We start from the raw sequence: 22,855 nt of genomic DNA on the forward strand, positions 1-22,855 counted from the left end.
TGAAGTGTATGTAACCTGAAGCATATGTAACCTGAGGTACCACTGTATACCTGTTTTTCCTTGTTAAGAGGGCAATGTTACCTTAAAACAGGGATGGAGAACTTGTGACCCTTCCAGAACCTGTTGGATTTCCCAGCAGAAGCAGCCCATACGGCCAATGGAAACCAACATCTAAGGAGGCCGCAGGTTCCTCAATTCTACCTTGGAACTATTCTGAAACTGCTGACCCAAAGCAAACTCTGGCTTATGACAGAGTCCCCATGGCTCATAGCTGTCAACTTACAGATTTGAAAATAAGGGACCAGCAGTCTCAAAAACAAGGGATCAGCAGCCAAAATAAGGGATTTTCCAGGCACAGGTGTGTTCAACTTCTGAGCCCCTCCGAGCCAAAGGCAGAAAGCCCAGCCAGCAGCCAAACGAAGCCTGAAGCCTCAAGGAAAACCACCGTCACCTCTCCGCTGGGAAGCGCTGAGCAAAGGCGAGTCCCCAGGCAACACAGCCGATTTGATCAGCACAAGGCATGCAAGCTCCACCCCCCAGTCATTCTTAGACTTCTTAGTGGGTGATCAACGCATCCAAGCAACACAGTTGGAGCCTCCCTCCTCCCTGGCCGGCAGGGAGGGAGGGAGAGGAGCTGCTTCCTTTGAAACCCGGGAAATTTAAGGGACATCATCAATCCGGAACAGCAGCGGGACACAGTGCTGGGATAAGGGACTGTCCCGCCAAATAAGGGACGCTTGACAGCTATGCCATGGCTTACAATGCCCCTACAACCTAGAAAAACTTGTTGGGGGCTATGTCCCAATAATCCAAATCAATGACCACCCTGAGCCAATAGCCTGGGGGGAGGGTGTTGGAGCAGCCACCTGCTGCCCAGCGCCATTTCTTACATATAGCAGGGAAAGCGTCCAACCAGAATGCTGATTTTGCTGGGGTTGCCAGTCAGCAGCTTGGATCCCGTCAGTGTGAGGCAGGTTCCTCCAGCCTTGGGGCCTCGTGTTGGGTAAATGGACTTCAGCTCTGGGTTCTGAGCAAAAGGGAGAGGAAGGAAAGAAGGAACATTCAGCCAAAGGAATTCAAGAGACAGGGAACAACACTCCTGGCTTGGGCTGCACATCGCAGGAGAGTGCAAGGAGGAGGCCCAATGGGCCATCTTGTCCAGTGTCCTGTTGGCGCCTCTGGGAAGCCAGCAAGCAAGACCCGATCACAAAAGCAGTTCTCCCCACCAGAGATTCCCAGAAACGGGTTTTCAGAGGCCTCTGACAGCGGAGGCAGAACATGGCCATTGTTTCTAGCAGCCACGGAGAGCCTTCTCCTATAGAAATGTGAAGAGGAGCCCGGCTGGATGAGGCTGTGTCCGCTTCAGACCAGCGGCATTTTTTAACACTGCCGAAAAAGGATGACTTCGGGCATATGCTGTGCTTGCAGCTCCTTAGCTGCTTATGCAACTTGCTGCTCAGGAAACAAAAACTTTTCTGGCAACCATTTCTGGGAAAATACGGAGCAGCAGGTTCTCAGGGGCTGGTGGCAAAGCTGTCCATTTGTAAGGGCCACGGGTGGGAAAAAGAAGCCCTGGGGAATCTCAGGCCATGGGCCTCGTGTGGTCCTCCAGGACTCAGCACTCAGGACTCTCCCCCAAGACAACTGCCTAGCCAGCCTTTGCTCTGCACCCTCCTCGAGTGTCTCTTGTCTGCCTAAAATCTACCCTTGATGGTCCCTTGCTTGCCTGGACAGAGCACATGAGTAAACCAATATTTACTGATCCACTCACTTTTGCTTCTGGCCCCACCCACCGCTGGCATGTTTTATTGTGTTTTTAATATTCTGTTGGGAGCTGCCCAGAGTGGCTGGTGAAACCCAGCCAGATGGTGGCAGATGAAGCTGATTGACTGTATGGGACTGGCAGAAATGACTGGCAGAATCCGTGACCAGGGAGAAGAGTCAGCAGAAGATTGGAAAAAAATTAAGGACTATCTACAAAAATACTGCAAAATTAAGGAATGTTGAATGATGTTGGATTGAAACTAAGTGGTTTCTAGCTGTAATGGTAAAAGGAATTTGATAAAATGGTTTTCTTTTATTTAAAGTTATAATAATCGAAGATGTTGGAGAGAAAATAAGGTGTTTTCTTTTTTTTTAAGCTGTAATGCTCTGAGATAAGGATTTGCTGTATAAATAATTTGAACTGGATATACAAGAAGGGGAGGTATGAGGAGGTGGGGAAACATGTTATGAGAAAATAAGTTGTGAAATTTATGTGTTTTTGTTTTTTATGTTTGCTTTTTTATTTTTGTTTGTAAAAAATTGGAAACTCTAATAAATATTTTAAAAAAACCAAAACCCAGCCAGATGGGCAGGGTATAAATAAATTACCATCACCATCACCATTATTATTACATGCCCCACTCAATGTGTTGCTGACACCAGGGCTAGCAGGGCAGGGTCCCTCTCCCTAATCATGTTTACTGTATGTGTGGAGCATGCATGAATAGGACCACGATGTCTCACTGCATCGTGGGTTTCCTGGTTCCTGCAAGCAGTACTGGGGAAACGTGCAGTATGTCGGCATCACAACATACCGGATTTTTCCGTGTATAAGACTAGGTTTCCCCCCTAAAAAATAATGTCAAAAATTTGGGGGCGTCTTATACACGGATACATCTCCCCCCCCCATTTTCTTAAATCGGAGTCCCCCCAAAATAGGAGGCGTCTTATACATGGGGGCGTCTTACAGTCAGAAAAATACGGTATATATTCCTTTGCTATTATGGGGAGGAGAGACTTCCTCTTTTTATCTGGCAGGCCACGTGCGTTCTTGCACCCAGACAGCTCTAGCCTGGGAGTTGCTGTCCAGAGACAGGGGCCCCCTTACCTGGTAAGTAAACACATGTCCAGAAACTCCCTGTCCTCCTCCGGGAACCTCCACGACCACGTGCCCAGACCTCTCCACGCCGCTTCCGCCCGTGGTGCACACGATACTGCAGGACAAGGGCAGAAGAGAGGATGGAGAAGAATCCCCCACCAAGGTGCACCACATGGGCTGCTCTAAACCTGAGTTAATGAGAGGGGGGGCACTTTTAGCTCTCGGCCTGGCCAAGGAGGAGACGTCACCCGCCTGAACAGTCGCGGCGCCAAATGATTTCCCCCGCTTCCTCTGCCCTACGTGGCTTGGCCCGCTCGCATGAGCTGCATGGGAGAGAGTGAGCTGTGCAAAGCACTTTTCTGCAGCGCCAACAGACGGTGGTAAGGGACGCAGGTGGCGCTGTGGGTTAAACCACAGAGCCTAGGACTTGCTGATCAGAAGGACGGCGGTTCAAATCCCTGCAACGGGGTGAGCTCCCGTTGCTCAGTCCCTGCTCCTGCCAACCTAGCAGTTCGAAAGCACGTCAAAGTGCAAGTAGATAAATAGGTACCGCTCCGGCGGGAAGGTAAATGGTGTTTCCATGTGCTGCTCTGGTTCGCCAGAAGCGGCTTAGTCATGCTGGCCACATGACCCGGAAGCTGTAAGCCGGCTCCCTCGGCCAATAAAGTGAGATGAGCGCCCCAACCCCAGAGTCGGTCACGACTGGACCTAGTGGTCAGGGGTCCCTTTACCTTTACCTAACAGACGGTGGTACAGATCGCACAAGGTTGCTGTTTGGTTATGGGGATTTTGGGGGGGGGGTGGCATTCCTGGTGCACAGTGACTTGTCTCTGGCACCTACCAGTTCCGTCATTCTATGTACTGCTTTTCATCAACCTCATTTTCGGTCTAGAGGAAGCACTTCAGGCAAGTTCCTTTATTATCCCTTTCCTCTTGGGCCCCTCAGACAGACACCAGCTTAGGAGACGGCTCAGAGTCAACACAGAACAGAATTCTTGCACTCTGCATGGCAGATGGGCGTGATCAGAGCTGATGTCTCCACTGCGTCAAGATCAGAACGGACCAGAACCACGCCACACTGTTAATGTTCAATAAGACACACCTGCCAACCCAGTGCATCAAATTCCAACAGAAGTACAGTGGTACCTCAGGTTAAGCACTTAATTCGTTTTGGAGGTCCATACTTAACCTGAAACTGTTATTAACCTGAAGCACCACTTTATCTAATGGGGCTAAAGGTTGTGAAGGATGGCAGATGAAGGCGATGGACTATATGGAATTGGCAGAAATGACTGGCAGGATCCGAGACCTGGGAGAAGAGTCGGTGGAAGAAGACTGGAAGAAGACTGGAAGAAATTTAAAGACTATCTACAGAAATATTGTAAAATTAATGGATGATAGAATGATGTTGGATAGCAACTAAGGGGTTTCCAGCTGTAATGATTTAAGAGAATATGAAAAAAGGGTTATAAATGGGTTAAAATCTAATGGTAAGGATTTACCAATAAATTGAAGTGGAATACAAAAAAGGGAGGTATGAGGAGATCCGGGAAATAAGCTAAAAGAAAATAAGTAAAAGAAAAAATGTATGTTTTTAACTGTTTTTATTTTGTATTTTTCTTTTTCATTTTTACTGTTATATTTCAAAAAAAATTAATAAATATTTTATAAAAAAAATAAAATAAAGGTTGTGAAGGACATGAAAGGTTGTTACAGTCCCGTTAAGACTCTGTGAAAGGATTTTGTGGAACTGTAACAACCTTTCATGTGGATTGTTTGGACTTTATGAACAGACAGATGGAATAGACACCATTACACGGATGGACCTTCTGCATGAACTGTCTAGAGAATGATCTGATCCACTGGGTCTTCTGCTTTGTTCGTTTATTGAACTTCATGAATTACTTCTGTTGAAATTTGATACAATGAATAGTATACCTTATTTATCTAAGAACACAGCTGGTTACGTCTTGTGTGTTTATTGAGGATGCTTTACGTGACCACAAGTTTGTTTGTTGTTGTTTTGTTAACCCTATAAACCAGGCATGTCCAAAGTCCGTTTTGGGGGCCTAACTCGGCCCCCCGGCAGTTTATTCATTGGGGTAAAATCGTAAAATGCTCAACAATTTAAACTCTAAAAAAAAGCTGAACATCTTCAATCCTAAAAAAGGTGAACAACATGGGGGGGGGACCTAAAAAAAGCTGAACAACTTTGGTCGGCCCTCACGGATGTCCACTTCATCAAATCTGGCCCTCTTTGAGAAAAGTTTGGTCACCCCTGCTAAACCTCTCTCCCTCTTTGTCCCTTTAGTAGCTAACAGCGTCAACTATCAAGGTTTCTCCGCTAAGTTTTTTTTTCTTTCTCCGAAATGCAACTTCAGGAACAGGAGATTAGGAGGCAGGCAAATCAACGGGGCGTGAATCGCAGGATAATTGGGTGTCAACCTTGCCCAATTAACATGGCGCAAGGCAGCACTACTATTACTAACAATAATCATAATAAAAATTGAATTTCTTAGTCGTTTTATCTTGCCCAAGGCAACCCGAAGCAACTTAAAACAACCCAACCAAGAGCGCTGAGAGTAATTTGGCATTTCTGTCCCTTATTGGCCAGAAGGCATTAGAAGGCTGCCCGAAAGCTTGCCCTAAGTTGGGGTTTGGGGTTTCTTGACGGTATATATCTTACACTTCCTTGAACCTGTCAGTTCCTGTTTCCTTCCCACCCAACACCTGTCCTGCAGTCTTTTAGCCTGCCTTTCCTCTCTGGGACTGATCCTCGGAAGAAGCCGCTTGTGCCAAAGCTACCATTCGATGCCAATGCAGTGGAATTAGAAGGATCTGGCTTGAAGAGAGAGCATTTTCTTTCCCAAAGCACTGCTATCTTTTTTTAAAGAGGGGGGAGAATGGAAATTTCTCACAGCTGTCCATGGAGGCACAGGTTAAATCCGTGTCGAGGGCAGCTGTGTACCAGCTCCATCTGGTACGTAGGCTGAGACCCTATCTGCCCGCGGACTGTCTTGCCAGAGTGGTGCATGCTCTGGTTATCTCCCGCTTGGACTACTGCAATGCGCTCTACGTGGGGCTACCTTTGAAGGTGACCCGGAAACTACAACTAATCCAGAATGCAGCAGCCAGACTGGTGACTGGGAGCGGCCGCCAAGACCATATAACACCGGTCTTGAAAGACCTACATTGGCTCCCAGTATGTTTCCGAGCACAATTCAAAGTGTTGGTGCTGACCTTTAAAGCCCTAAACGGCCTCGGTCCAGTATACCTGAAGGAGCGTCTCCACCCCCATCGTTCAGCCAGGACACTGAGGTCCAGCGCCGAGGGCCTTCTGGCGGTTCCCTCACTGCGAGAAGCCAAGTTACAGGGAACCAGGCAGAGGGCCTTGTCGGTAGTGGCGCCCTCCCTGTGGAACGCCCTCCCACCAGATGTCAAAGAGAACAACAACTACCAGACTTTTAGAAGACATCTGAAGGCAGCCCTGTTTAGGGAAGCTTTTAATGTTTGATGTATCACAGTATTTTAATATTCTTTTGGAAGCCGCCCAGAGTGGCTGGGGAAACCCAGCCAGATGGGCGGGGTATAAATAATAAATTAATATTATTATATTATTAAATTTCCACCTGTTGCTGCCTAGGTCATGATGGAGAGCCAAGTATCAGCTCCCTCCTGTGAACCCCTGGGAAAGCCACTTACCTGCTGGAGATCTCGTACACCAGAGCATCGACCTCGCAGGGGATTCCGGCCACGGTGACTCTCCCAGCAATGTCCTGGTGCTTCTGACCAAGGTTTGAGCCGGTGATGGTGATTCTGGTACCCCCTTCAACCAGCCCAGTTAAGGGATAAACCTGAGAAGGACAGAGTGAAAACCATCCATGTCAAATTAAGAGCCAGGGAGGATGCAGCTGTTTTTGGTGCCAGGTTAAAAAAAAAAAATTAACCTCCATAGGGAAGGGAATCTTAAAACTAGGGAGCTTTCAGACCAAAAGGCCGTGCCTTGTGTTCCCACTAATTAAACCTCTTTTGGTGGTGCGGCGCATAACAAGACCTTGGGAAATGATACCAGGCTCGCATGTTAACATTTCTATCGCCAGCTTTTCAGGACTCAAACGTTAATGCTTAAAATTCTCCACTTCTCTGCCCTAGATTGCTCTTCTCATCTCTTGCTATCGGCTTGAGCTTATCTCCAACATAGGCGCCTCTGCCTTTCATCTTCCTCTCCCACGCTCTCCGTGTTTTGTCTCTGCGCTGCTCTCCGGAGCCTTCACCTCCACTCTGCCCTCTATTCATTAAGCCTCTGCCGAAGTTCATCTTCCAAGACCTACTTCCTCTGCAAAGATTGCCCTTCTTTTAAAATTTAAATGGTATTGATTCCTCTCTTCAAGGTTACTTCTCCTATAATCCCTTGCAAACACACAAGGGAGCTGGGGAAACCATTCCCTGATTACGGGGTCTCAGAGATGCTTCTCATGATAAATCCACACGAGCAGGTCTCTTATCCTGCCCCACATTCATTCTGCAGGCAAAAAATGAAATAAAAATACCTATGTGGCTGCTCTTCATAAATTATATTTTGCACATGCGCTTTGTACACCGGACTCAGCTTCCTGAACCCAAGAATTAGCACCGCCCTTCATAAAACAGTGCATTGGGCTGAGCTGAAAGGAGGGTGAACTTTTGTGAACGTTTTCCGCAGCTTCCTAAAACAGCAATTCTTTTGGTGACCAATGAGGCAAGACTTGAAAGTGCTTGCTAATTCAGCCAACACTGCCCCCATTCTAACTTGGCATCCTTTGCCCCTTGCGACATAATCAGGTAGTACCCAAATTTGACTGGCTATTGTGATGAAATTCCATTCGGCATGTGATCCCTGATTGGCTGGGATCACCCCTCTGAAAGGAAGCATCGCCGTCACGCACAATTAACTTTGTTAGCCCTAAGTGAGAGCGATGCCTCCCAATCTGATTCCCTATGTAGTGCTGTTGCGATGTTGTCTCATTCACTCCATGATCCCTGATTGGTTGGAATCACAAAAGTCACTATTCCCAGGACGCTATAAAGCAGGTCAGCAATAACTCGCAAGGTGTCAATGAGGATTATTCAAAGAAACTAAACACCTCAGGCCTAGTGAGCCCAGCAGCTCTTCCCACTATGTCATGCCCTGATGAGGCAGTTGCGAGGATGGAAGGTCCTTGCCTTCCCACAGCTCTCTTAAATCACCTCCTCCCCCAGGTCCTTCCCAAGCAATCTGAGACTCTGGTGCCTTGTCTGTTTCTACTCCACCCTCTTCATACCCCTGTGGGTTCTGGGAGACCGGGTGGAGGGGAGCTGGTCACAGCAGGAGGCGGGGAGACCCTGGCTTCTTCACCAGCCTGACTCATCTCTGCCTCTTGGTCCTCTTCCTCCCCAGCCTCTGCTTCTGCCTCTGCTTCTGGACTGCTCTCTACCACAGCCTCTTCCTGCTCACTAAACCCTGTCGCCCCTTCAGCTTCTGACACCTCCTCCTCCTAGTCTGCTCCCTCTTCTCCCTCTGACCACTCATCATCATCATCGCACCACCATTCCCCGGACTCAGAGCCTTCCTCTCCTAGGGTTTCCCCAGCTGTTGCCTCCCACCTCTCCTCTGCATCCAGCCAGTCCATAACACCTAGGGGGGACAGAGTTTGACTGAAACAAGGCAGCTGCCTACGCTCCTCAATGCCAGGCTGCACAAAACGGGTGGGGATCCATGCCATTCTCCCTCTGCGGAGAATGCCAGCTGCTTTCTTTCCCGCACATCAAATTCGCCACGTTGAAAGTAGCCGCCCACCACTTCAATCGCAACCTTGGCTACCCTCATCGGGCCACTTGGGACCATCCTGGATCCCTCCTGGGTTTCTCCGCCGAACGCCTGGCTCCCGCCCCACCAAACTGTTACTCACGGCGTGAATCAGGGGAGCCGGGCATGTGTCCGCCACATCTTCTTTGCAGGAGTCGCGGAACAGGCAGCTGGGCTGCTCCCCACTGCACCACACGCAGCCGTACTTGGCATCAGCCGTCTGGCAGCGGCTGCAGTCCAAGTGCCCCACAGAACAATTGTACAGGGTCACTGCGGAAAATGAGAGAGAGAGGGAGGGAGGGAGGGAGAGAGGTATGGGTGAGTCCCTGCTAGCACAGTCCTCTGGATGCGGAAATTAGGCAATGCAGACAAAGCGGCATAAGAGGCCCGGGTATAGGGGTATCACATTCCTTCCCTCCCTCTTTGCTCACCCCAGATGGTAGGACTCAATGGATTCAAATGACAAGAGATTCTGGCTAAACACCAGGAAGACTCTTCTGAAAGTGGAATGGGCTCCCTCGGGATGTGGTGGGCTCTCCTTCCTTGGGGATTTTAAAGCAGAGAATGGGTGGCCGTCTGCCAGGGATGCTTTAGCTGCGATTCCTGCATTGTAGGGCAGGGGAAACATGTCCCGTTTCACCTTGTCCTGGCTGCCACTCCCGCTGCCGTACCTATGACTGCCAGCACAGCTTCTCCACGCTCCTTGCAGCCTCAGCCCCTGGTGGAGAAGCAGCATTGGCACGGGTGCCAATTTCGGGCAGGATCGCATGAGATACCGGCGCTGCTTCTACACAGGGGTGCCACTGGGGGGGGGCTTTCTGCCACCTGAGACGGCCGCCCCAGTTTGCCTAACCGCGGAGCTGTATGCAACTGGATCTGCAACTCCCATCGGCCATGGCTGCTGTGCTAGGTGGAGATGATTGCAGCTGCAGCTCAAAACATCTGGCGGGCACCAGGTTGGGGAAGACTGACCTAAAGTTGCAGTGATTCCCTGTCTCCCCCTTTTACCAGCTCCAGAACCCCCACGATTCTCCCTGTGCCCCTTTTCCTGTACCGTGGAGATCATCGACGCTGTCCACACGCAGGCGCCTCTTCCGCTGCACGAAAATCACGGCACTGAATTCCAGCTGGGGGGCTGAGTAGCTGTACTGAAAGAGAGACCAAAGGCAAACAAATAAATAAATCGGTATTACATAGAGCTGGAGAGTCACCGTATCTGAAGAAGTGTGCATGCACACAAAAGCTCATACCAAGAACAAGAACAAACTTAAGTTGGTCTCTAAGGTGCTACTGGACAAATATATATGTATATATGTGTGTGTGTGTATACATTGCTTCGTCTCGTTTTCTAGAATGTATGGGATTATGTGGCGATGTAGTATACAGTGGTGCCCCGCAAGACGAATGCCTCGCAAGACGGAAAACCCGCTAGACGATTTTCCCTATGGGCTTGCTTTGCAAGACGAAAACGTCTTGCGAGTGTTCTGATTTTTTTCCGCTCCCCCCCTTTTTCTAAGCCGCTGATAGCCTTTTAGCCGCTAATCCGCTAAACCTTTAATAGCCGCTAAACCGCTAATAGCGCTAATCCGCTAAGCCGCTAATAGGGTTGCTTCGCAAGACGAAAAAACCGCTAGACGAAGAGACTCACGGAACGGATTAATTTCGTCTTGCGAGGCACCACTGTAGTTCTATGTTGGGGATTCCCCATCCTCCTTCTGAGGAGGGGAGGTGCAGGTATTTGGGGTTTATTCTTGGTTTTTTTATGTGTAAGTGAGGTGATACCGTATTTTTCGCACCATATGGCGCACCGGACCATAGTTTTTAGACGGGGAAATCAATTTAAAAAATCTCCCCCCCGCCCCAAAGAGCAGCATACAGGCTGCGCACCAACCTCTCCCTGCCGGAGGGGTTGTGCGCGGCTATGGCACAAGCCAAGGCAGCGAGCGGGATGGATCGCGCTGGCTGTTTTGGCTTCCTCTTTAGCCCCGCGCAATCCCTCCCTGCCGGGAGAGGCTGCGTAGAGCTAAAGAAGCCATAGCCCCATGCAGCCTCTCCCTGCCAGAGGGGTTGCGCGCGGCTATGGCAAAAGCCTGCATTCGCTCTATAGGACACGCACACATTTCCCCTCAATTTTTGGAGGGGAAAAAGTGCGTCCAATGGAGCGAAAAATACGGTAACTACTCCCCTTTTTGAAGATTCTGAGGTCAGCACTCGCGGAAACTCGAGCACAGGCTCCTCTTCCGTGAAGGCCTTACCTGGTGCAGCTGGCATGTGATGTAGCAAAGGGATGGATTGGTTTCGTCCTGTACGATATACGCCTCCACACTCAAGGTCTTCCCTTCCAGGACCAACACGCATTCATATTCCCATAGATTATCCTTTTAAAAGATGGAAGAAGCACAGGGGCTGAATCCTACGAACCCTCGCTGCGGTGCTAAGCTCCATACAACACTGTGGATGTCCCCTGTTCACTTTCATCATCTACGGCTAATTCCCCATGTCAGTGTCTCTACGCTCGGTCCTGTGACAGGGCAAGCAGCTTCTGGGAGAGAGGCATTCGCAGATCACGAACTCCTCGGCCCACTTCTAGCATCTTTTAATGGGATGGGCTGTTCCTGTTCATCCACACAGGTGTTCAGGACACAGGTGGGCTCCTTTTATTATTGCTGAGGATAATTTGTTGGGGGAGGGAGTCTGCATGCCAGGAGTGGGTGGGGCCAAAGCCAAAAGCAGGCGGGGCCATGTCTCTCTAGATGACGGAACCTATCAAATATCCCTCCAGGCAGCAGCTCACAGTTGCATTTAACAAGAGAGATTTGCCGCCATTGCGTCTCTATCTTGGATCCAAGGGTTAAAAATCAGTGCCAGCATTGGATCAGCTCTTAAGGACAGATCAGTGGCAGAGGAAATACCCCCCGGGTATAGGGTGGTATATAAATTAATTAAATAAATGAATGATATTTTGCACACAGAAGGTCCCAAGTTCAGTTCCTGGCCTCTCCAGGTAAGCCTGGGTGTGTGTCCGCTGCCGGAAACCCTAGAGAGCTGCTGCCAGTCAGTGTTGGCAATACTGAGCCGACTCTTCGTGACCCCATGGACCAGAGCACGCCAGGCGTTACGGATATACAAACATACAATTCATACAATCCTTTAAAATGTTCATACATACTCACACTTAATCCCACATATATTTATTTTTCCCACCACCATCCCTTACCCCTCACCCCACCCTTGTGTTGAACTTCCAATCTACTCATTTGCAATTTCTTTCCACTTCTATTACTTTCTTTCACACACTTTTAAACCAATTCTCTGCTTCTTTTTCTGTTACACATTGTTTTTTGTTTCCTATTATTAATATAATAATAATAATAATAATAATAATAATAATAATAATAATAATACCACCTGTGGGTAGAGAGTGGTATAATAATAATAATAATAATAGGATTTATAATAATAATAGGATTAATAATAATAATAATAATAGGATTAATAATAATAATAATAATAATAATAATAATAATAATAATAGGATTTATATACCACCCTTTATCAAAAGATCTCAGGGCAGTTCGCAAGATTAAAAACACAACAAAAAAGCACAATAGTTAATAAGAAAAGCAACGAAACAGCAATCCTTCCCTTTGAAAGCTTTTGCTAAGCATCTTCATAAGCAGGGTTTTGCACCGCCTCCCCAACCCCCCGAGTGCCTGAGCTCAGTCTCTAGGTTTACCTGGTAGAGGTGGAAGTTGCTCCCTATCAGTGTGATCTTTCTCTGCACATTGACGGGCATCAGCGAGGACCCCTGAATGCCCCGCACACAGGGACAGGCTTCCGGTCCCTGGCTCAGCTCCTCGTTCTGAAAACACACAAGCGAGGCAGAAAGAAGTCAGGAAGAGATTTGCCCGCACAGCTTTGTTGCTGCTGCTCCAAAAAACCTCCAGCCCGAAAAAGAAAGACAGCGGATCAGAAATGTTACGGCGCTGTTGGAAAATTGAAGGGGCTTCAATGAGATGACCCTTTGGGTCCCTTCCAACTTTACAGTTCCATGACTCTACGAAACGGGAGGCCGACTCTTTCAACCATGCTGGAAAGGCTGTGGATTAGGGAACCATTATAACACCGTATTTTTCGCTCTGTAAGACGCACTTTTTCCCTCCTAAAAAGTAAGGGGAAATGTGTGTGCGTCTTACAGAGCGAATGCAGTGGCGGGCTGCCCTTCTCCGTCCTCGGGGAAAAGCCTGCAAGCGCCGCACACACGCTCCACGCGGCTCGTGAAAGGAAGTTCTGAGCAGAGCCTGGGATGCTTACAGGCTCTGCTTAGCACTCCCTTTAAGGAATACTTTTTTTCTTGCACCCCCCCTCTAAAAACTAGGTGCGTCTTATGGTCAGGTGCGTCTTATGGGGCGAAAAATACAATATGTTTCCATGGCAGACTGCAGATGTGTACTGCAGTTGGGTCTGTCAGGCCTTAAATAATCCTTCACCAACGTGGGGGCCTCCAAGTGCTCCCATCAGCCAACAGGGGAGGGCCACCGGCTGGTGAAGGCCGCAATAAAAATAGTCTGAACGCAGCATACTTCTAAGTCAGGATTGGGCAACCTGTGGCCCTAAGACCATGCGCAGCCCTTGGCCTAATTTCATGCACCTTTGGTTTTGCCTCCAACCATGCCTGCCCACCATTGCACATGGGGCCCATGGCAGATGACCCCCCAGGGGAACATGCCCCTCAACAACAACAAAAGGTTGCTCCCTGCCTCGCAAAGTTCCCGTTCTCAAGTTCCTAGTCCTCATGCCTGAGGTTCTCGAGACTCACCAAGTCGAGAAACCCAGGCGCGTCGTACTGGTAGTCCAGGCCCGGGTTGAGGATTCTGGGGATATCAGAGACGTCGCTCTCTGAGGAGTCCCCGTCGCCCGAGAGGAGGATGGAGGCGGAGAAGGAGGACGTGTCGTTCTCGGGCGGCAGAGAATCTACCCATTCCACACTGTCCTCGAGTTCAGAGCTGTCCCCCGGAGGCCAGTCAGGAAAGCCCGTAGCAGGCGGCACCTCAGAAGTCGCGAGCTCCGTCTCCAGATCTTCCGGACGCAAGTCAACCGAAGAGTTGGGGGCGCTTCCTGTCTGGTTGGGGGCGAGGGAGGTTGGAACGGGAGAGGTGAGGGCCTCAGGGGCAGCTGATGGAGCCGATGTCGAGTTTTCGGCATCGGGGGAAGGCGTCTGGGCCTTCACATGAGGCCACAGGGTGCCATCAGCCACAGTGGCAGGAGGGGACGTGGACCAGTCTTCGGGGCCAAGGACAGGTTCAGAGGTAGAGTGCGTCACGGAGCCCTCCGTTTCCGGCTGGGCGCTGGAGACAGCCTCGGAGGTAGGGCTGGCCGTGGCAGGCACGTCGGTCGGAGGCTGCGTCGGAGCGTCTGTCCCCAGCGAAGTGAGGCCATCCGTGGTCGGGGCTGGCGCATGCGTGGGGCTGGGGGTTTCCGGCGGCAGAGGGGTTGTGGCAGGAGTTGCCAGCGGGGTGGTGAGAGGGACGGCAGGTATGGTGGTGGGACTGGGAGTGGAGGTGGCCACAGGCGTGGCCGGGAGAACGGCAGGTTCGGTGGCCGTGGTCGGAGGAGACGAAGGGGACACTGCTGCGTCTGGGGTGGCCGCAGAAGGCCATGGGGTGAAGGCTGGTATTTGAGCCTGGAGGGGGGGAGAGAAGAGGCAGCCAGTCAGGGCCAGAGGAAGACAACAACAGAAGGATACCGTTTTTGGACTTTTGTGGGTGGGAAGAGAACTAAGTGGCTCCTCGCCAAGCAGGCATCCCTTCCAACTTTTCCTCAACAGGCCTTACGAGTTTCCTGGTCTGAGTGAAGGCCTCTTGTGGTGAGTCAGACAATTGTTCTACCTACACTGGCTGGCAGAGGCTCCCCAGAGTGTCTCTATAATTGCTGAATATTGAACCTAGGGCCTTCTGTACACAAAAGCACATGCTCCACCGCCCAGTCCTTCCCCCACTGCATATCTGCCTATTTCTTATCCCTATGCTGCAAAGCTCCTCTGGTTTCTCCATCGCGCAAGAGCTTCCAGAAGGACAGTCTCCTGTAGCTCAGTCAGTAGAGCATGAGACTCTTAACCTCAGGGTTGTGGGTTCGAGTCCCCTGTTGGGCAAAAGATTCCTGCGTTGCAGGGGCCTTCAACCAGATGATCCTCGTGGTCCCTTCCAACTCTACCGTTCAACTCTGCACACTGCAGATTTAACAAATACCGTATTTTTCGCTCCATAAGATGCACCTTTTCCCTCCTAAGAAGGGGAAATTTGTGTGCGTCTTATGGAGCGAATGCAGGGGGGAGGCAGGCAGGAAAAGCCCCCAAGAGCTGCACACAAGCTCTGCGAGGCTCTTGCGGGCTTTTCCCCAGGAGGGAGAAGGGACTGACGCGGCCAGTCAGTCGCTTCTTCCTCCTCGTAGAAGAGCCCGCAGGAGCCACACGCTCCTTAAAGGGTGCACGGCTCCTGTGGGTTTTTGCGGGAGGTGGGGCTTCTTTAGCCACGTGCAGCCTCTCCCGGCCGGAGAGGTTGCGAGTGGCTATGGCAGAAGCTTCTTTGCTCTTTGGGGCTGGGGGGGGGGACCCAGGCTTTCCCGGCAGCCTCGAGAAGCTCTGGGAGGGAGGGGGGAAATCATATTTTTTTTCTTGATTTCCCCCTCTAAAAACTAGGTGCGCCTTATGTTCCGGTGCGCCTTATGGAGCGAAAAATACGGTATATTGTGGCTTAAGCTTCCGTGGGTCAGAACACATCTGATTAAATTCAGAGCAGGTCTGCTACCAACAGCTAATTCAGCAGGCTGAATTTTCACACAGCGCTGCTTCCCATGCTGCAGACACTCACGTTTTCCTCCCAAAGCCCAATCTCTGGCAGATTGCCCCGCTTTCAGAGGAATTCAAAACAGGAGCTAAGGCAAAGGATATGTGGTTGGCACAAGGAACTTGTGGCTCCTCAAGTGTTGCTGAACTCCCATCAGCCCCAGCCATCATGCCTAACGGTTAGGGATTATTCTTATTATTAGCCACCCATCTGATTGGATTGCCCCAGCCACTTGGGTGGCTTCCAACAAAATATAAAAAACACCATAAAACATTAGAAGCTTTCCTAGACAGTGGTACCTCGGGTTACAGACGCTTCAGGTTACATACGCTTCAGGTTACAGACTCCGCTAACCCAGAAATAGTGCTTCAGGTTACGAACTTTAATTCAGGATAAGAACAGAAATCGTGCTCTGGCAGCGCGGCGGCAGCAGGAGGCCCCATTAGCTAAAGTGGTGCTTCAGGTTAAGAACAGTTTCAGGTTAAGAACGGACCTCCGGAACGAATTAAGTACTTAACCTAAGGTACCACTGTATTCTCAGGCTATGAAGGAATTGCTCACTAATTTATTGACAGCTGCACGAGTTATTATAGCTAGGAAGTGGAAGGGGCAAGGTTAATATAAAATGAAAGAATGGTATATAGAGGTGTGGGATATAGTTATTAAAGACTATCATGTGCCATTAAGGTAAGACGGGGAATATGTAGGAGAAATGATTTTGAGGAGATCTGGAAGCTGTTTGGAGAATTTGTAATGTTAAAAATGGAAAGGGGTCAAACCACCGCAATTTTGGGAGGTTGGATAGTTACAATGGAATTGTCTCAGGGTTTGGGGTGCACATTTTTATTTCTATTTATTTTTATTATTACTTTGTCAAAATAAAAAATAAAGTAGAAGCAGCAGCAGCTTCCCTATACAGGGCAGGTTCCCCGCCCCTTTTCTACAGGGAATAAATTGTTCACTTGAGCAAAGGGAACTTGGGTTACTCATTTTCATGGTCCTGGGGCAGCTACCTTCATCCTAGATGAGCACCTTCTGTTGGAGCCACCCACATACTCTCTAGAGCACATGTGAGGAACGTCTGGTCCTCCAGATGCCGCTGAACATCAACTCCCATCAGCCCCGGTCACCATGGTCAATGTCCAGGGACAATGGAAGTCGTAGTTCAGCAACATCTAGAGCACCACAGGTTGCCCAGCACGTTCTCTAGAGCACGGAAAGTTCTAGAGGCCCACTCTCTTGGTACCCTGAATACTAGGGCTTCAAAATGGCCGCCCTCTGGCTACTGGGACGCATATCTGACAGGAACCAATCAGCAGACGAGAGCTACGAAAGACACACACCCTCTCGTTGTAGATAACGGTTCCTTTTTCACAGGCATCTTTATGTGTACAGAGGTGCTGGTGGACACACCAATTGCATCCCCAGTGGCTGCTCACGCATCCCTGGCACCTGAAAACGACACAAGAACAAGGTTGAGGAGGCCCCATCAAATCTGATGCCTGCTGCGATAATGTGGAAACAGGCAGGACTCACGGCGCCGATTTCCTCAGAAGAGCCACCGCCCTGCAGTCGTAGAAGGAGAAAGGCGTTGAGGTAATAAAGACGTCGTTGAAGCGCACCATCAGCTGAATGGTTACGTGGTCTGGAAATGGAAAGAAAAAAGGCAACCCTCAAAACACAGTTCGGCAGCATCCTATTCAGATGATGGGAAAAGAGAGAAAAATATGTATCTACTCTAATGGAACATAGTCAAAGATTCTAGTTGATAACAGATTTTTTTTTTAAGCAAGGAAGACACATTCTGCAAATCCACCACTTGAAGAATAAATGTTGTCGTTTTCTTCAGATCTTCTTTTTAAGTAAGAAAACAACCTGCACGTCTTCCTAAAATAAGGACGCGTGATTGATCAGATTGCAGGAACAAATGTCTCTCAGCTTCATCTGACGCAGGGGGTGTTTATTCATGACTCGGTCGCAAAATAGTGCATTGGCAGAGGAGGAGAAGGAGGGGGGGTCAAGGCTCATGAGATTTTTTGGCAGGGATCACATGGGATCTTGGCAAGGGAGCAGCGACTGGGGTCAACGGAGAGGGAGAGACGGCTGGGAAGAGAAAAGCAGTCTCTCTCCCGGCGTGGATGAAGGGAAAAGAAAGTGGGAAAAGACTAACGAAGCAACAAGTGGCCAGATGGGAAAAGACATTCGAAAAAGCAACAAACTGATAAGAGCACCAAGGTTCGGATCGCTTCACAAGTGACTCCCCCTATAAAAATGCCGTGTTTAATCAAATGTCTTAATCTGTTGTGTCAATGTTCTAATCTGTTTTAGAATGTCTGCTATGCCTTTGCTTTAAACGGTGCATCTGTGTGTCACCCTGGACTCCTTGGGGAGGAATATAAATTCAATAATCAACTCCAGGCAGCTTCAGGCCCTGAGAAATGGCCCACTTGCCCTTCATGAAATACTCACACCATGCACACACTGTGGCTTTTATATCTATCTATCTATCTATCTATCTATCTATCTATCTATCTATCTATCTCTGGGATGCGGGTGGCACTGTGGGTTAACCAGGGCCTAGGACGTGCCGATCAGAAGGTTGGCGGTTCAAATCCCCGCGACGGGGTGAGCTCCCGTTGCTCGGTCCCTGCTCCTGCCAACCTAGCAGTTCGAAAGCATGTCAAAGTGCAAGTAGATAAATAGGTACCGCTCCGGCGGGAAGGTAAACGGCGTTTCCGTGCGCTGCTCTGGTTCACCAGAAGCGGCTTAGTCATGCTGGCCACATGACCCGGAAGCTGTACGCCGGCTCCCTCGGCCAAGAAAGAGAGATGAGCACCGCAACCCCAGAGTCATCCACGACTGGACCTAATGGTCAGGGGTCCCTTTACCTTTATCTATCTATCTAATCTATCTATCCTGGCACTCACCTGTCCCTGCTTTCAAAACTGGCGCATGGCTGGGATCTGGTGAAAGACACATGATGCCGGACCCCATTGGCACTGCGGGGCTCTCATACTCTTCAAAGAAACACGTGTAGGACTCTCCGTCCCGCAGGGCTGGCAAATCCGAAAGAGTGAGGAACACCTGCCAATCAAGAGAACGGACAGATCAATACCTTGCCGTCCTAAGGAAGATTCTCCTCTAATTGGCATTATCTCACCTTCTGAAACTGGAGGAGAATGGGGGGGGTCCGTGATGGAAAGAACAAGGGCATGAAAAAACAGGTGAGTAGAACACATTAAGTACCGGTTCTCGAGAGCTCGCAACATCTTTCGACTAACTTTTTTTATCTGCAGATTATTATTTTTTTTTTAAAAAAAAAATCCTCCTCAAAATATTCAAACTTAAAAGTATCACGCAAACACCAAAGGCTTTGTTTCCAAGGCGTGTTTTCTGGAACTGTGAGGACGACATACTTTGTTTAATACAAAATAAAAGGAATACATTGTTCTCCCAGACGCCAGATTCTGCGCTTGCTTGGGGAACCTCATAAATGCACGAGATGAACATGCTCTTGCACACGAGATGCTATGGTGCATCAGCCACACAGGCTCCCAGACTATTCTTTTAAATAACTTTTTATTTCAAAATTAAAACAAAACATATTATCCAGAAACATATCATCCTTATTTCTCCCCCCCATTTTTCCTCCCCTCCCTCCCTCCCCCCACAGAACCCACCCACCTCCATCCCCCGACTTCCCTCAGTTCCAGTCTTTGATTTCTCTAAAAATGCATGTTACACATGTTTTGTAATGCATGTTTTCTGCATGTTACACAGTTGTATAGGTCCTCAAACGATTTAGCTGATTATTATCAATAAAAAGTTTGTGAATGTTTATTCAAAATATTTATTAAACAGCTACTGCAGGGAAAAGCACAAACAACTTCCCAACCCCTTCACAAATGACTTCACAGCCTTCAAAAATGGGGGCACGGCGGGGCTAGGGCAGAGAGAGACATTTTACTCATCCTAATAGCTCACGTTTTTCTGTTCTTCTCTGCTGATGTTGGCCGGGCTTAGGGACTGGACGGAAAGACATTGCTGGGTGGACTCAAAACCCCACAGCCACTGCTCACTCACTTTGAACCTGGAGCACTCAGAGCGACGGCTGCACCTGCAGAGATACGTATACAGGAAAACAGAATGGAGACCTTGGACTGCCCTAAAAGGGAGAGGTGTTACGGAAAAGGAGCAATGCGGCAGCGAGCTGCAGCTAGCTGGAAAGCAAAACATGGTGGGAATGTTGAGACTGTACCGTGGGAACAAAGGGACAGTCTATTCACAGTGCTGAGCACCGGATTTAGCTCAGAGTGTAATTTGACCTGTACAGGAAGTACAGGAGGTGGAGTTTGTCTCTCTGCTGTTGAAGTTTGAAGAGAGCAGACGTGTTTCTCTGAAATGCTGCAAAGACAGAAATAAAGGCATGTAAATACATTTCTGTCTATCTCTTTCCCCTGCCTGGGGGGGCAGGGAAGAGTGGTGTGTTCTTCTCACGCTTGAGGAGGATCGCCGATCGTGACCTAGCCTGGATCCTGCTTGGGAATGCAGACAGGGAGGTCAACAGGAGATCAAGCCGGGTACCTGGAGAGTGGCCAGTTTCTCCTGAGAGGCAAGATTTCCTGACAAGAGGACCTTTTTTCTCTCCAGTCAAGCGCTCGCCCATAAGCAAACAGACAGAGAAGATTACCTGGCACAAAAGTGGATGCGTCCAGAATGTGAGGCAAGGTTCTCCCCGCCCAGAAAGAACACAGCTATTATGAATTTGCTGAACATGATCCAAATGACGTCCGCATAATGCTAAGCCATGGTTTGCCTGGCCTAGGCGCAGCTTGCTTGAACGTCCGAGCCCAGTCTAGAAGACTAGCTATGGTTTGGTTCCTTTATTATTATTTTTGGATAAGATTACTTAAACGTTAAATAAGTATACAGTCGTATCTTGGTTTTCGAACGCCTTCGTACTCGTACATTTTGGCTCCCGAACGCTGAAAGTAAGTGTTCCAGTTTCCGAACATTTTTCAGAAGCCGAATGTCCGACGCGGCTTCCGCTTGAGTGCAGGAAGCTCCTGCAGCCAATCGGAAGCTGCGCTTTGGTTTTCGAACGTTTCGGAAGTCGAATGGACTTCTGGAACGGATTACGTTCGAGAACCAAGGTACGACTGCATATGGAAACTTAATTGTTACCTTTTATAATTCTACAACAGGCCTTTTCATTTTGTTCGATTAAACTGTTCTTTAAAAACAAAAAAAGCTATGGTTTGGCTCCTGATAACAAACCATGGTGTGATGTCATGGTTTGCTGTTGGCTTGCTTTAACTGTGGTTCGGCCAATGCCCTGTTATGTTGTGGCACTGAGTCGTTCCACAAGCACTGCTTGCAAAACGGATGGTGGCCTCAACTGTGGCACACTGTGTGCGTGCGTTGCGAGGATGGTCCATGACAACTGTAAAACCTTACAACTGCCACCACTCCCACTAAGCTCTTCTGTTCCAAAACAAGTCACACAGAACAGTTATCTCCATCCCCAACTGGCCGGTAGCCCCCCAATCTCCTCTGATGGAGACTCCTGGATGGAGTCTCTGTGGCTCTCCAGATGGTGTTGGACTCCAACTCCCATCAGCCCCAGCAAGCATGTCCAGTGGCCAGGGCTGATGGGAACTGTAGGCCAACAGCATCTTGCGGGCCACAGGTTCCCCATCCCTGGCCTAAGGTGTTTGCAGACTGACAGCTCCCAACACAATTCATTTGTTGTTCCTTCGCCATAAACTGCACACCTATGACTGCTCTGTGGGGGTGATTGCACGCTTTGCGTGGACATTCTTGCAATTTTCTGTCCAAGTTAGTGGGCAAAATGCAACCCTGTGGCTCGGAAAAGTATAATCCACCCAACTAGCACGTGTTTAAAAAAATTAAATAATAAATCTCGTTCAATCCCAAGTGTCAATCTCTGCTCCTCCAGTGCCCTCTCTGCCCCCTGGCCAGTTGGCCCAGCCTCAGCCACCAGCTGGCAGAAATCCGAGCCCCCGGCCTGCACTCCCCAGGGTGGCTGCTTCTGCTGTGATCCTCCTCCAAGGGACAGGAAATAATTCCCTTCCTTCCCTGCAGAAGAAGTCATTGTGTTCCCCACATCCTTTTTAACCCCTGTGGCCAGCCGAAACAACTCCTCTCTCCTTCGCCCCAAGCGTAAAAAACGAGGGTTTCGGAGGCAGGTTTAGCCAGTTTGAAGCAAACAAGGAAACGTTTAACTCCCCAAACAAGCATGTCTCTCCCTGGAATTTGTGCAAGTTGCAGTCCTCTTTCAGTGACTGCGAGCAACTCTTGATGGAGTGATCAGTTTCGAATTGAGAACGTAAGAGAGCCCAGTTGAGTCAGGTCAAAGGCCCATCTAGTTCTATCAAATGAACCCATCTAGTCCAGTATCCTGTTCTCATGAGGACCAACTAGAGCACTGGTTCTCAATCTGTGGGTTTCCAGATGTTGTTGGACTACAACTCCCATCATCCCTGAGCTCTGCCTTGCTAGCTAGGCGTGATGGGAGTTGTAGTTCAACAACATCTGGGGACCACAGGTTGAGAAAGGCTGAACTAGAGGCCTGTGTGAAACCCATCAGCAAGGCCTGAGTATAGCACTGTGTTTCAATGAGGCAGAGGCTAGAACAGAATAGGAATCACGTGTGCTCTCCTGTCTTGGGCCAGACATTTGCTAATGTTACATTTTTTAAAAAAATACGTTGGCTTGTATTGTATTGTATTGTATTGTATTGTATTGTATTGTATTGTATGTTGAAAACTCTTAATAAAATGCATTTCCTAACAAAATTACTGCATACGTGAAAGAGCTCTGTTAACATACATACATACGTGTGTTTGTGTGTTTGTGTGTGTACACATTCGTACCTTGGTTCTGGAACGCCTTGTGACTCTAATATTTTGGCTCCCGAACAAAATGTTTGGGCCGCAAACCCGGAAGTGAGTGTTCCGGTTTGTGAATGTTTTTTGGAAGCCGAACATCCAACGCGGTTTCCAATCGAGTGCAAGAAGCTCCTGCAGCCAATCGGAAGCCGTGCCTTGGTTTTCGAATGTTTTCTGAAATCAAATGGACTTCCAGAACGGATTGCGTTCATATACATTACAGTACTGGGACAATTTAAAGGCAAAGCGGTAGAAACAGTGGAGGACACATGATTTGCAGGGGGAAACAGTCTTCCAGGAACAGACTGCTTCTAATGAAAGGGCTGGTGCCATACTGTTTTTATTGCAATTACTTGCAAGGTTTTCATCGATTTTATCATAGAACTGTAGAGCTGGAAGGGTCCACAAGGGT

At 49.0% G+C, this 22,855-nt stretch overlaps 1 protein-coding gene across 4 annotated transcripts in view; it reads right to left on the minus strand.

Moving 5' to 3' along the window:
- PLXNB1 (plexin B1) overlaps positions 1 to 22,855 on the minus strand; it is a 157,748-nt gene that overhangs the window by 45,705 nt on the left and 89,188 nt on the right. For all 4 annotated transcript variants that reach the window (XR_014522902.1, XM_083491024.1, XM_083491023.1 and 1 more), the window contains exons 8-19: positions 19,517 to 19,649; positions 18,460 to 18,616; positions 17,069 to 17,177; positions 16,876 to 16,984; positions 13,507 to 14,370; positions 12,424 to 12,549; positions 10,943 to 11,065; positions 9,742 to 9,835; positions 8,791 to 8,957; positions 6,566 to 6,717; positions 2,873 to 2,978; positions 891 to 1,027 (exon numbers count right to left, since the gene is read on the minus strand). Coding sequence is in view for 3 of the 4 variants with exons in the window: in XM_083491024.1 (XP_083347150.1) it covers positions 891 to 1,027; positions 2,873 to 2,978; positions 6,566 to 6,717; positions 8,791 to 8,957; positions 9,742 to 9,835; positions 10,943 to 11,065; positions 12,424 to 12,549; positions 13,507 to 14,370; positions 16,876 to 16,984; positions 17,069 to 17,177; positions 18,460 to 18,616; positions 19,517 to 19,649 (2,277 nt within the window). In the remaining variant the exon portion in view is untranslated. The remainder of the gene's footprint in view (positions 1 to 890; positions 1,028 to 2,872; positions 2,979 to 6,565; positions 6,718 to 8,790; positions 8,958 to 9,741; positions 9,836 to 10,942; positions 11,066 to 12,423; positions 12,550 to 13,506; positions 14,371 to 16,875; positions 16,985 to 17,068; positions 17,178 to 18,459; positions 18,617 to 19,516; positions 19,650 to 22,855) is intronic.

Source organism: Podarcis liolepis, assembly GCF_965112155.1.
Source record: "Podarcis liolepis genome assembly, chromosome: 2".
Taxonomy (NCBI): Eukaryota; Metazoa; Chordata; class Lepidosauria; order Squamata; family Lacertidae; genus Podarcis; species Podarcis liolepis.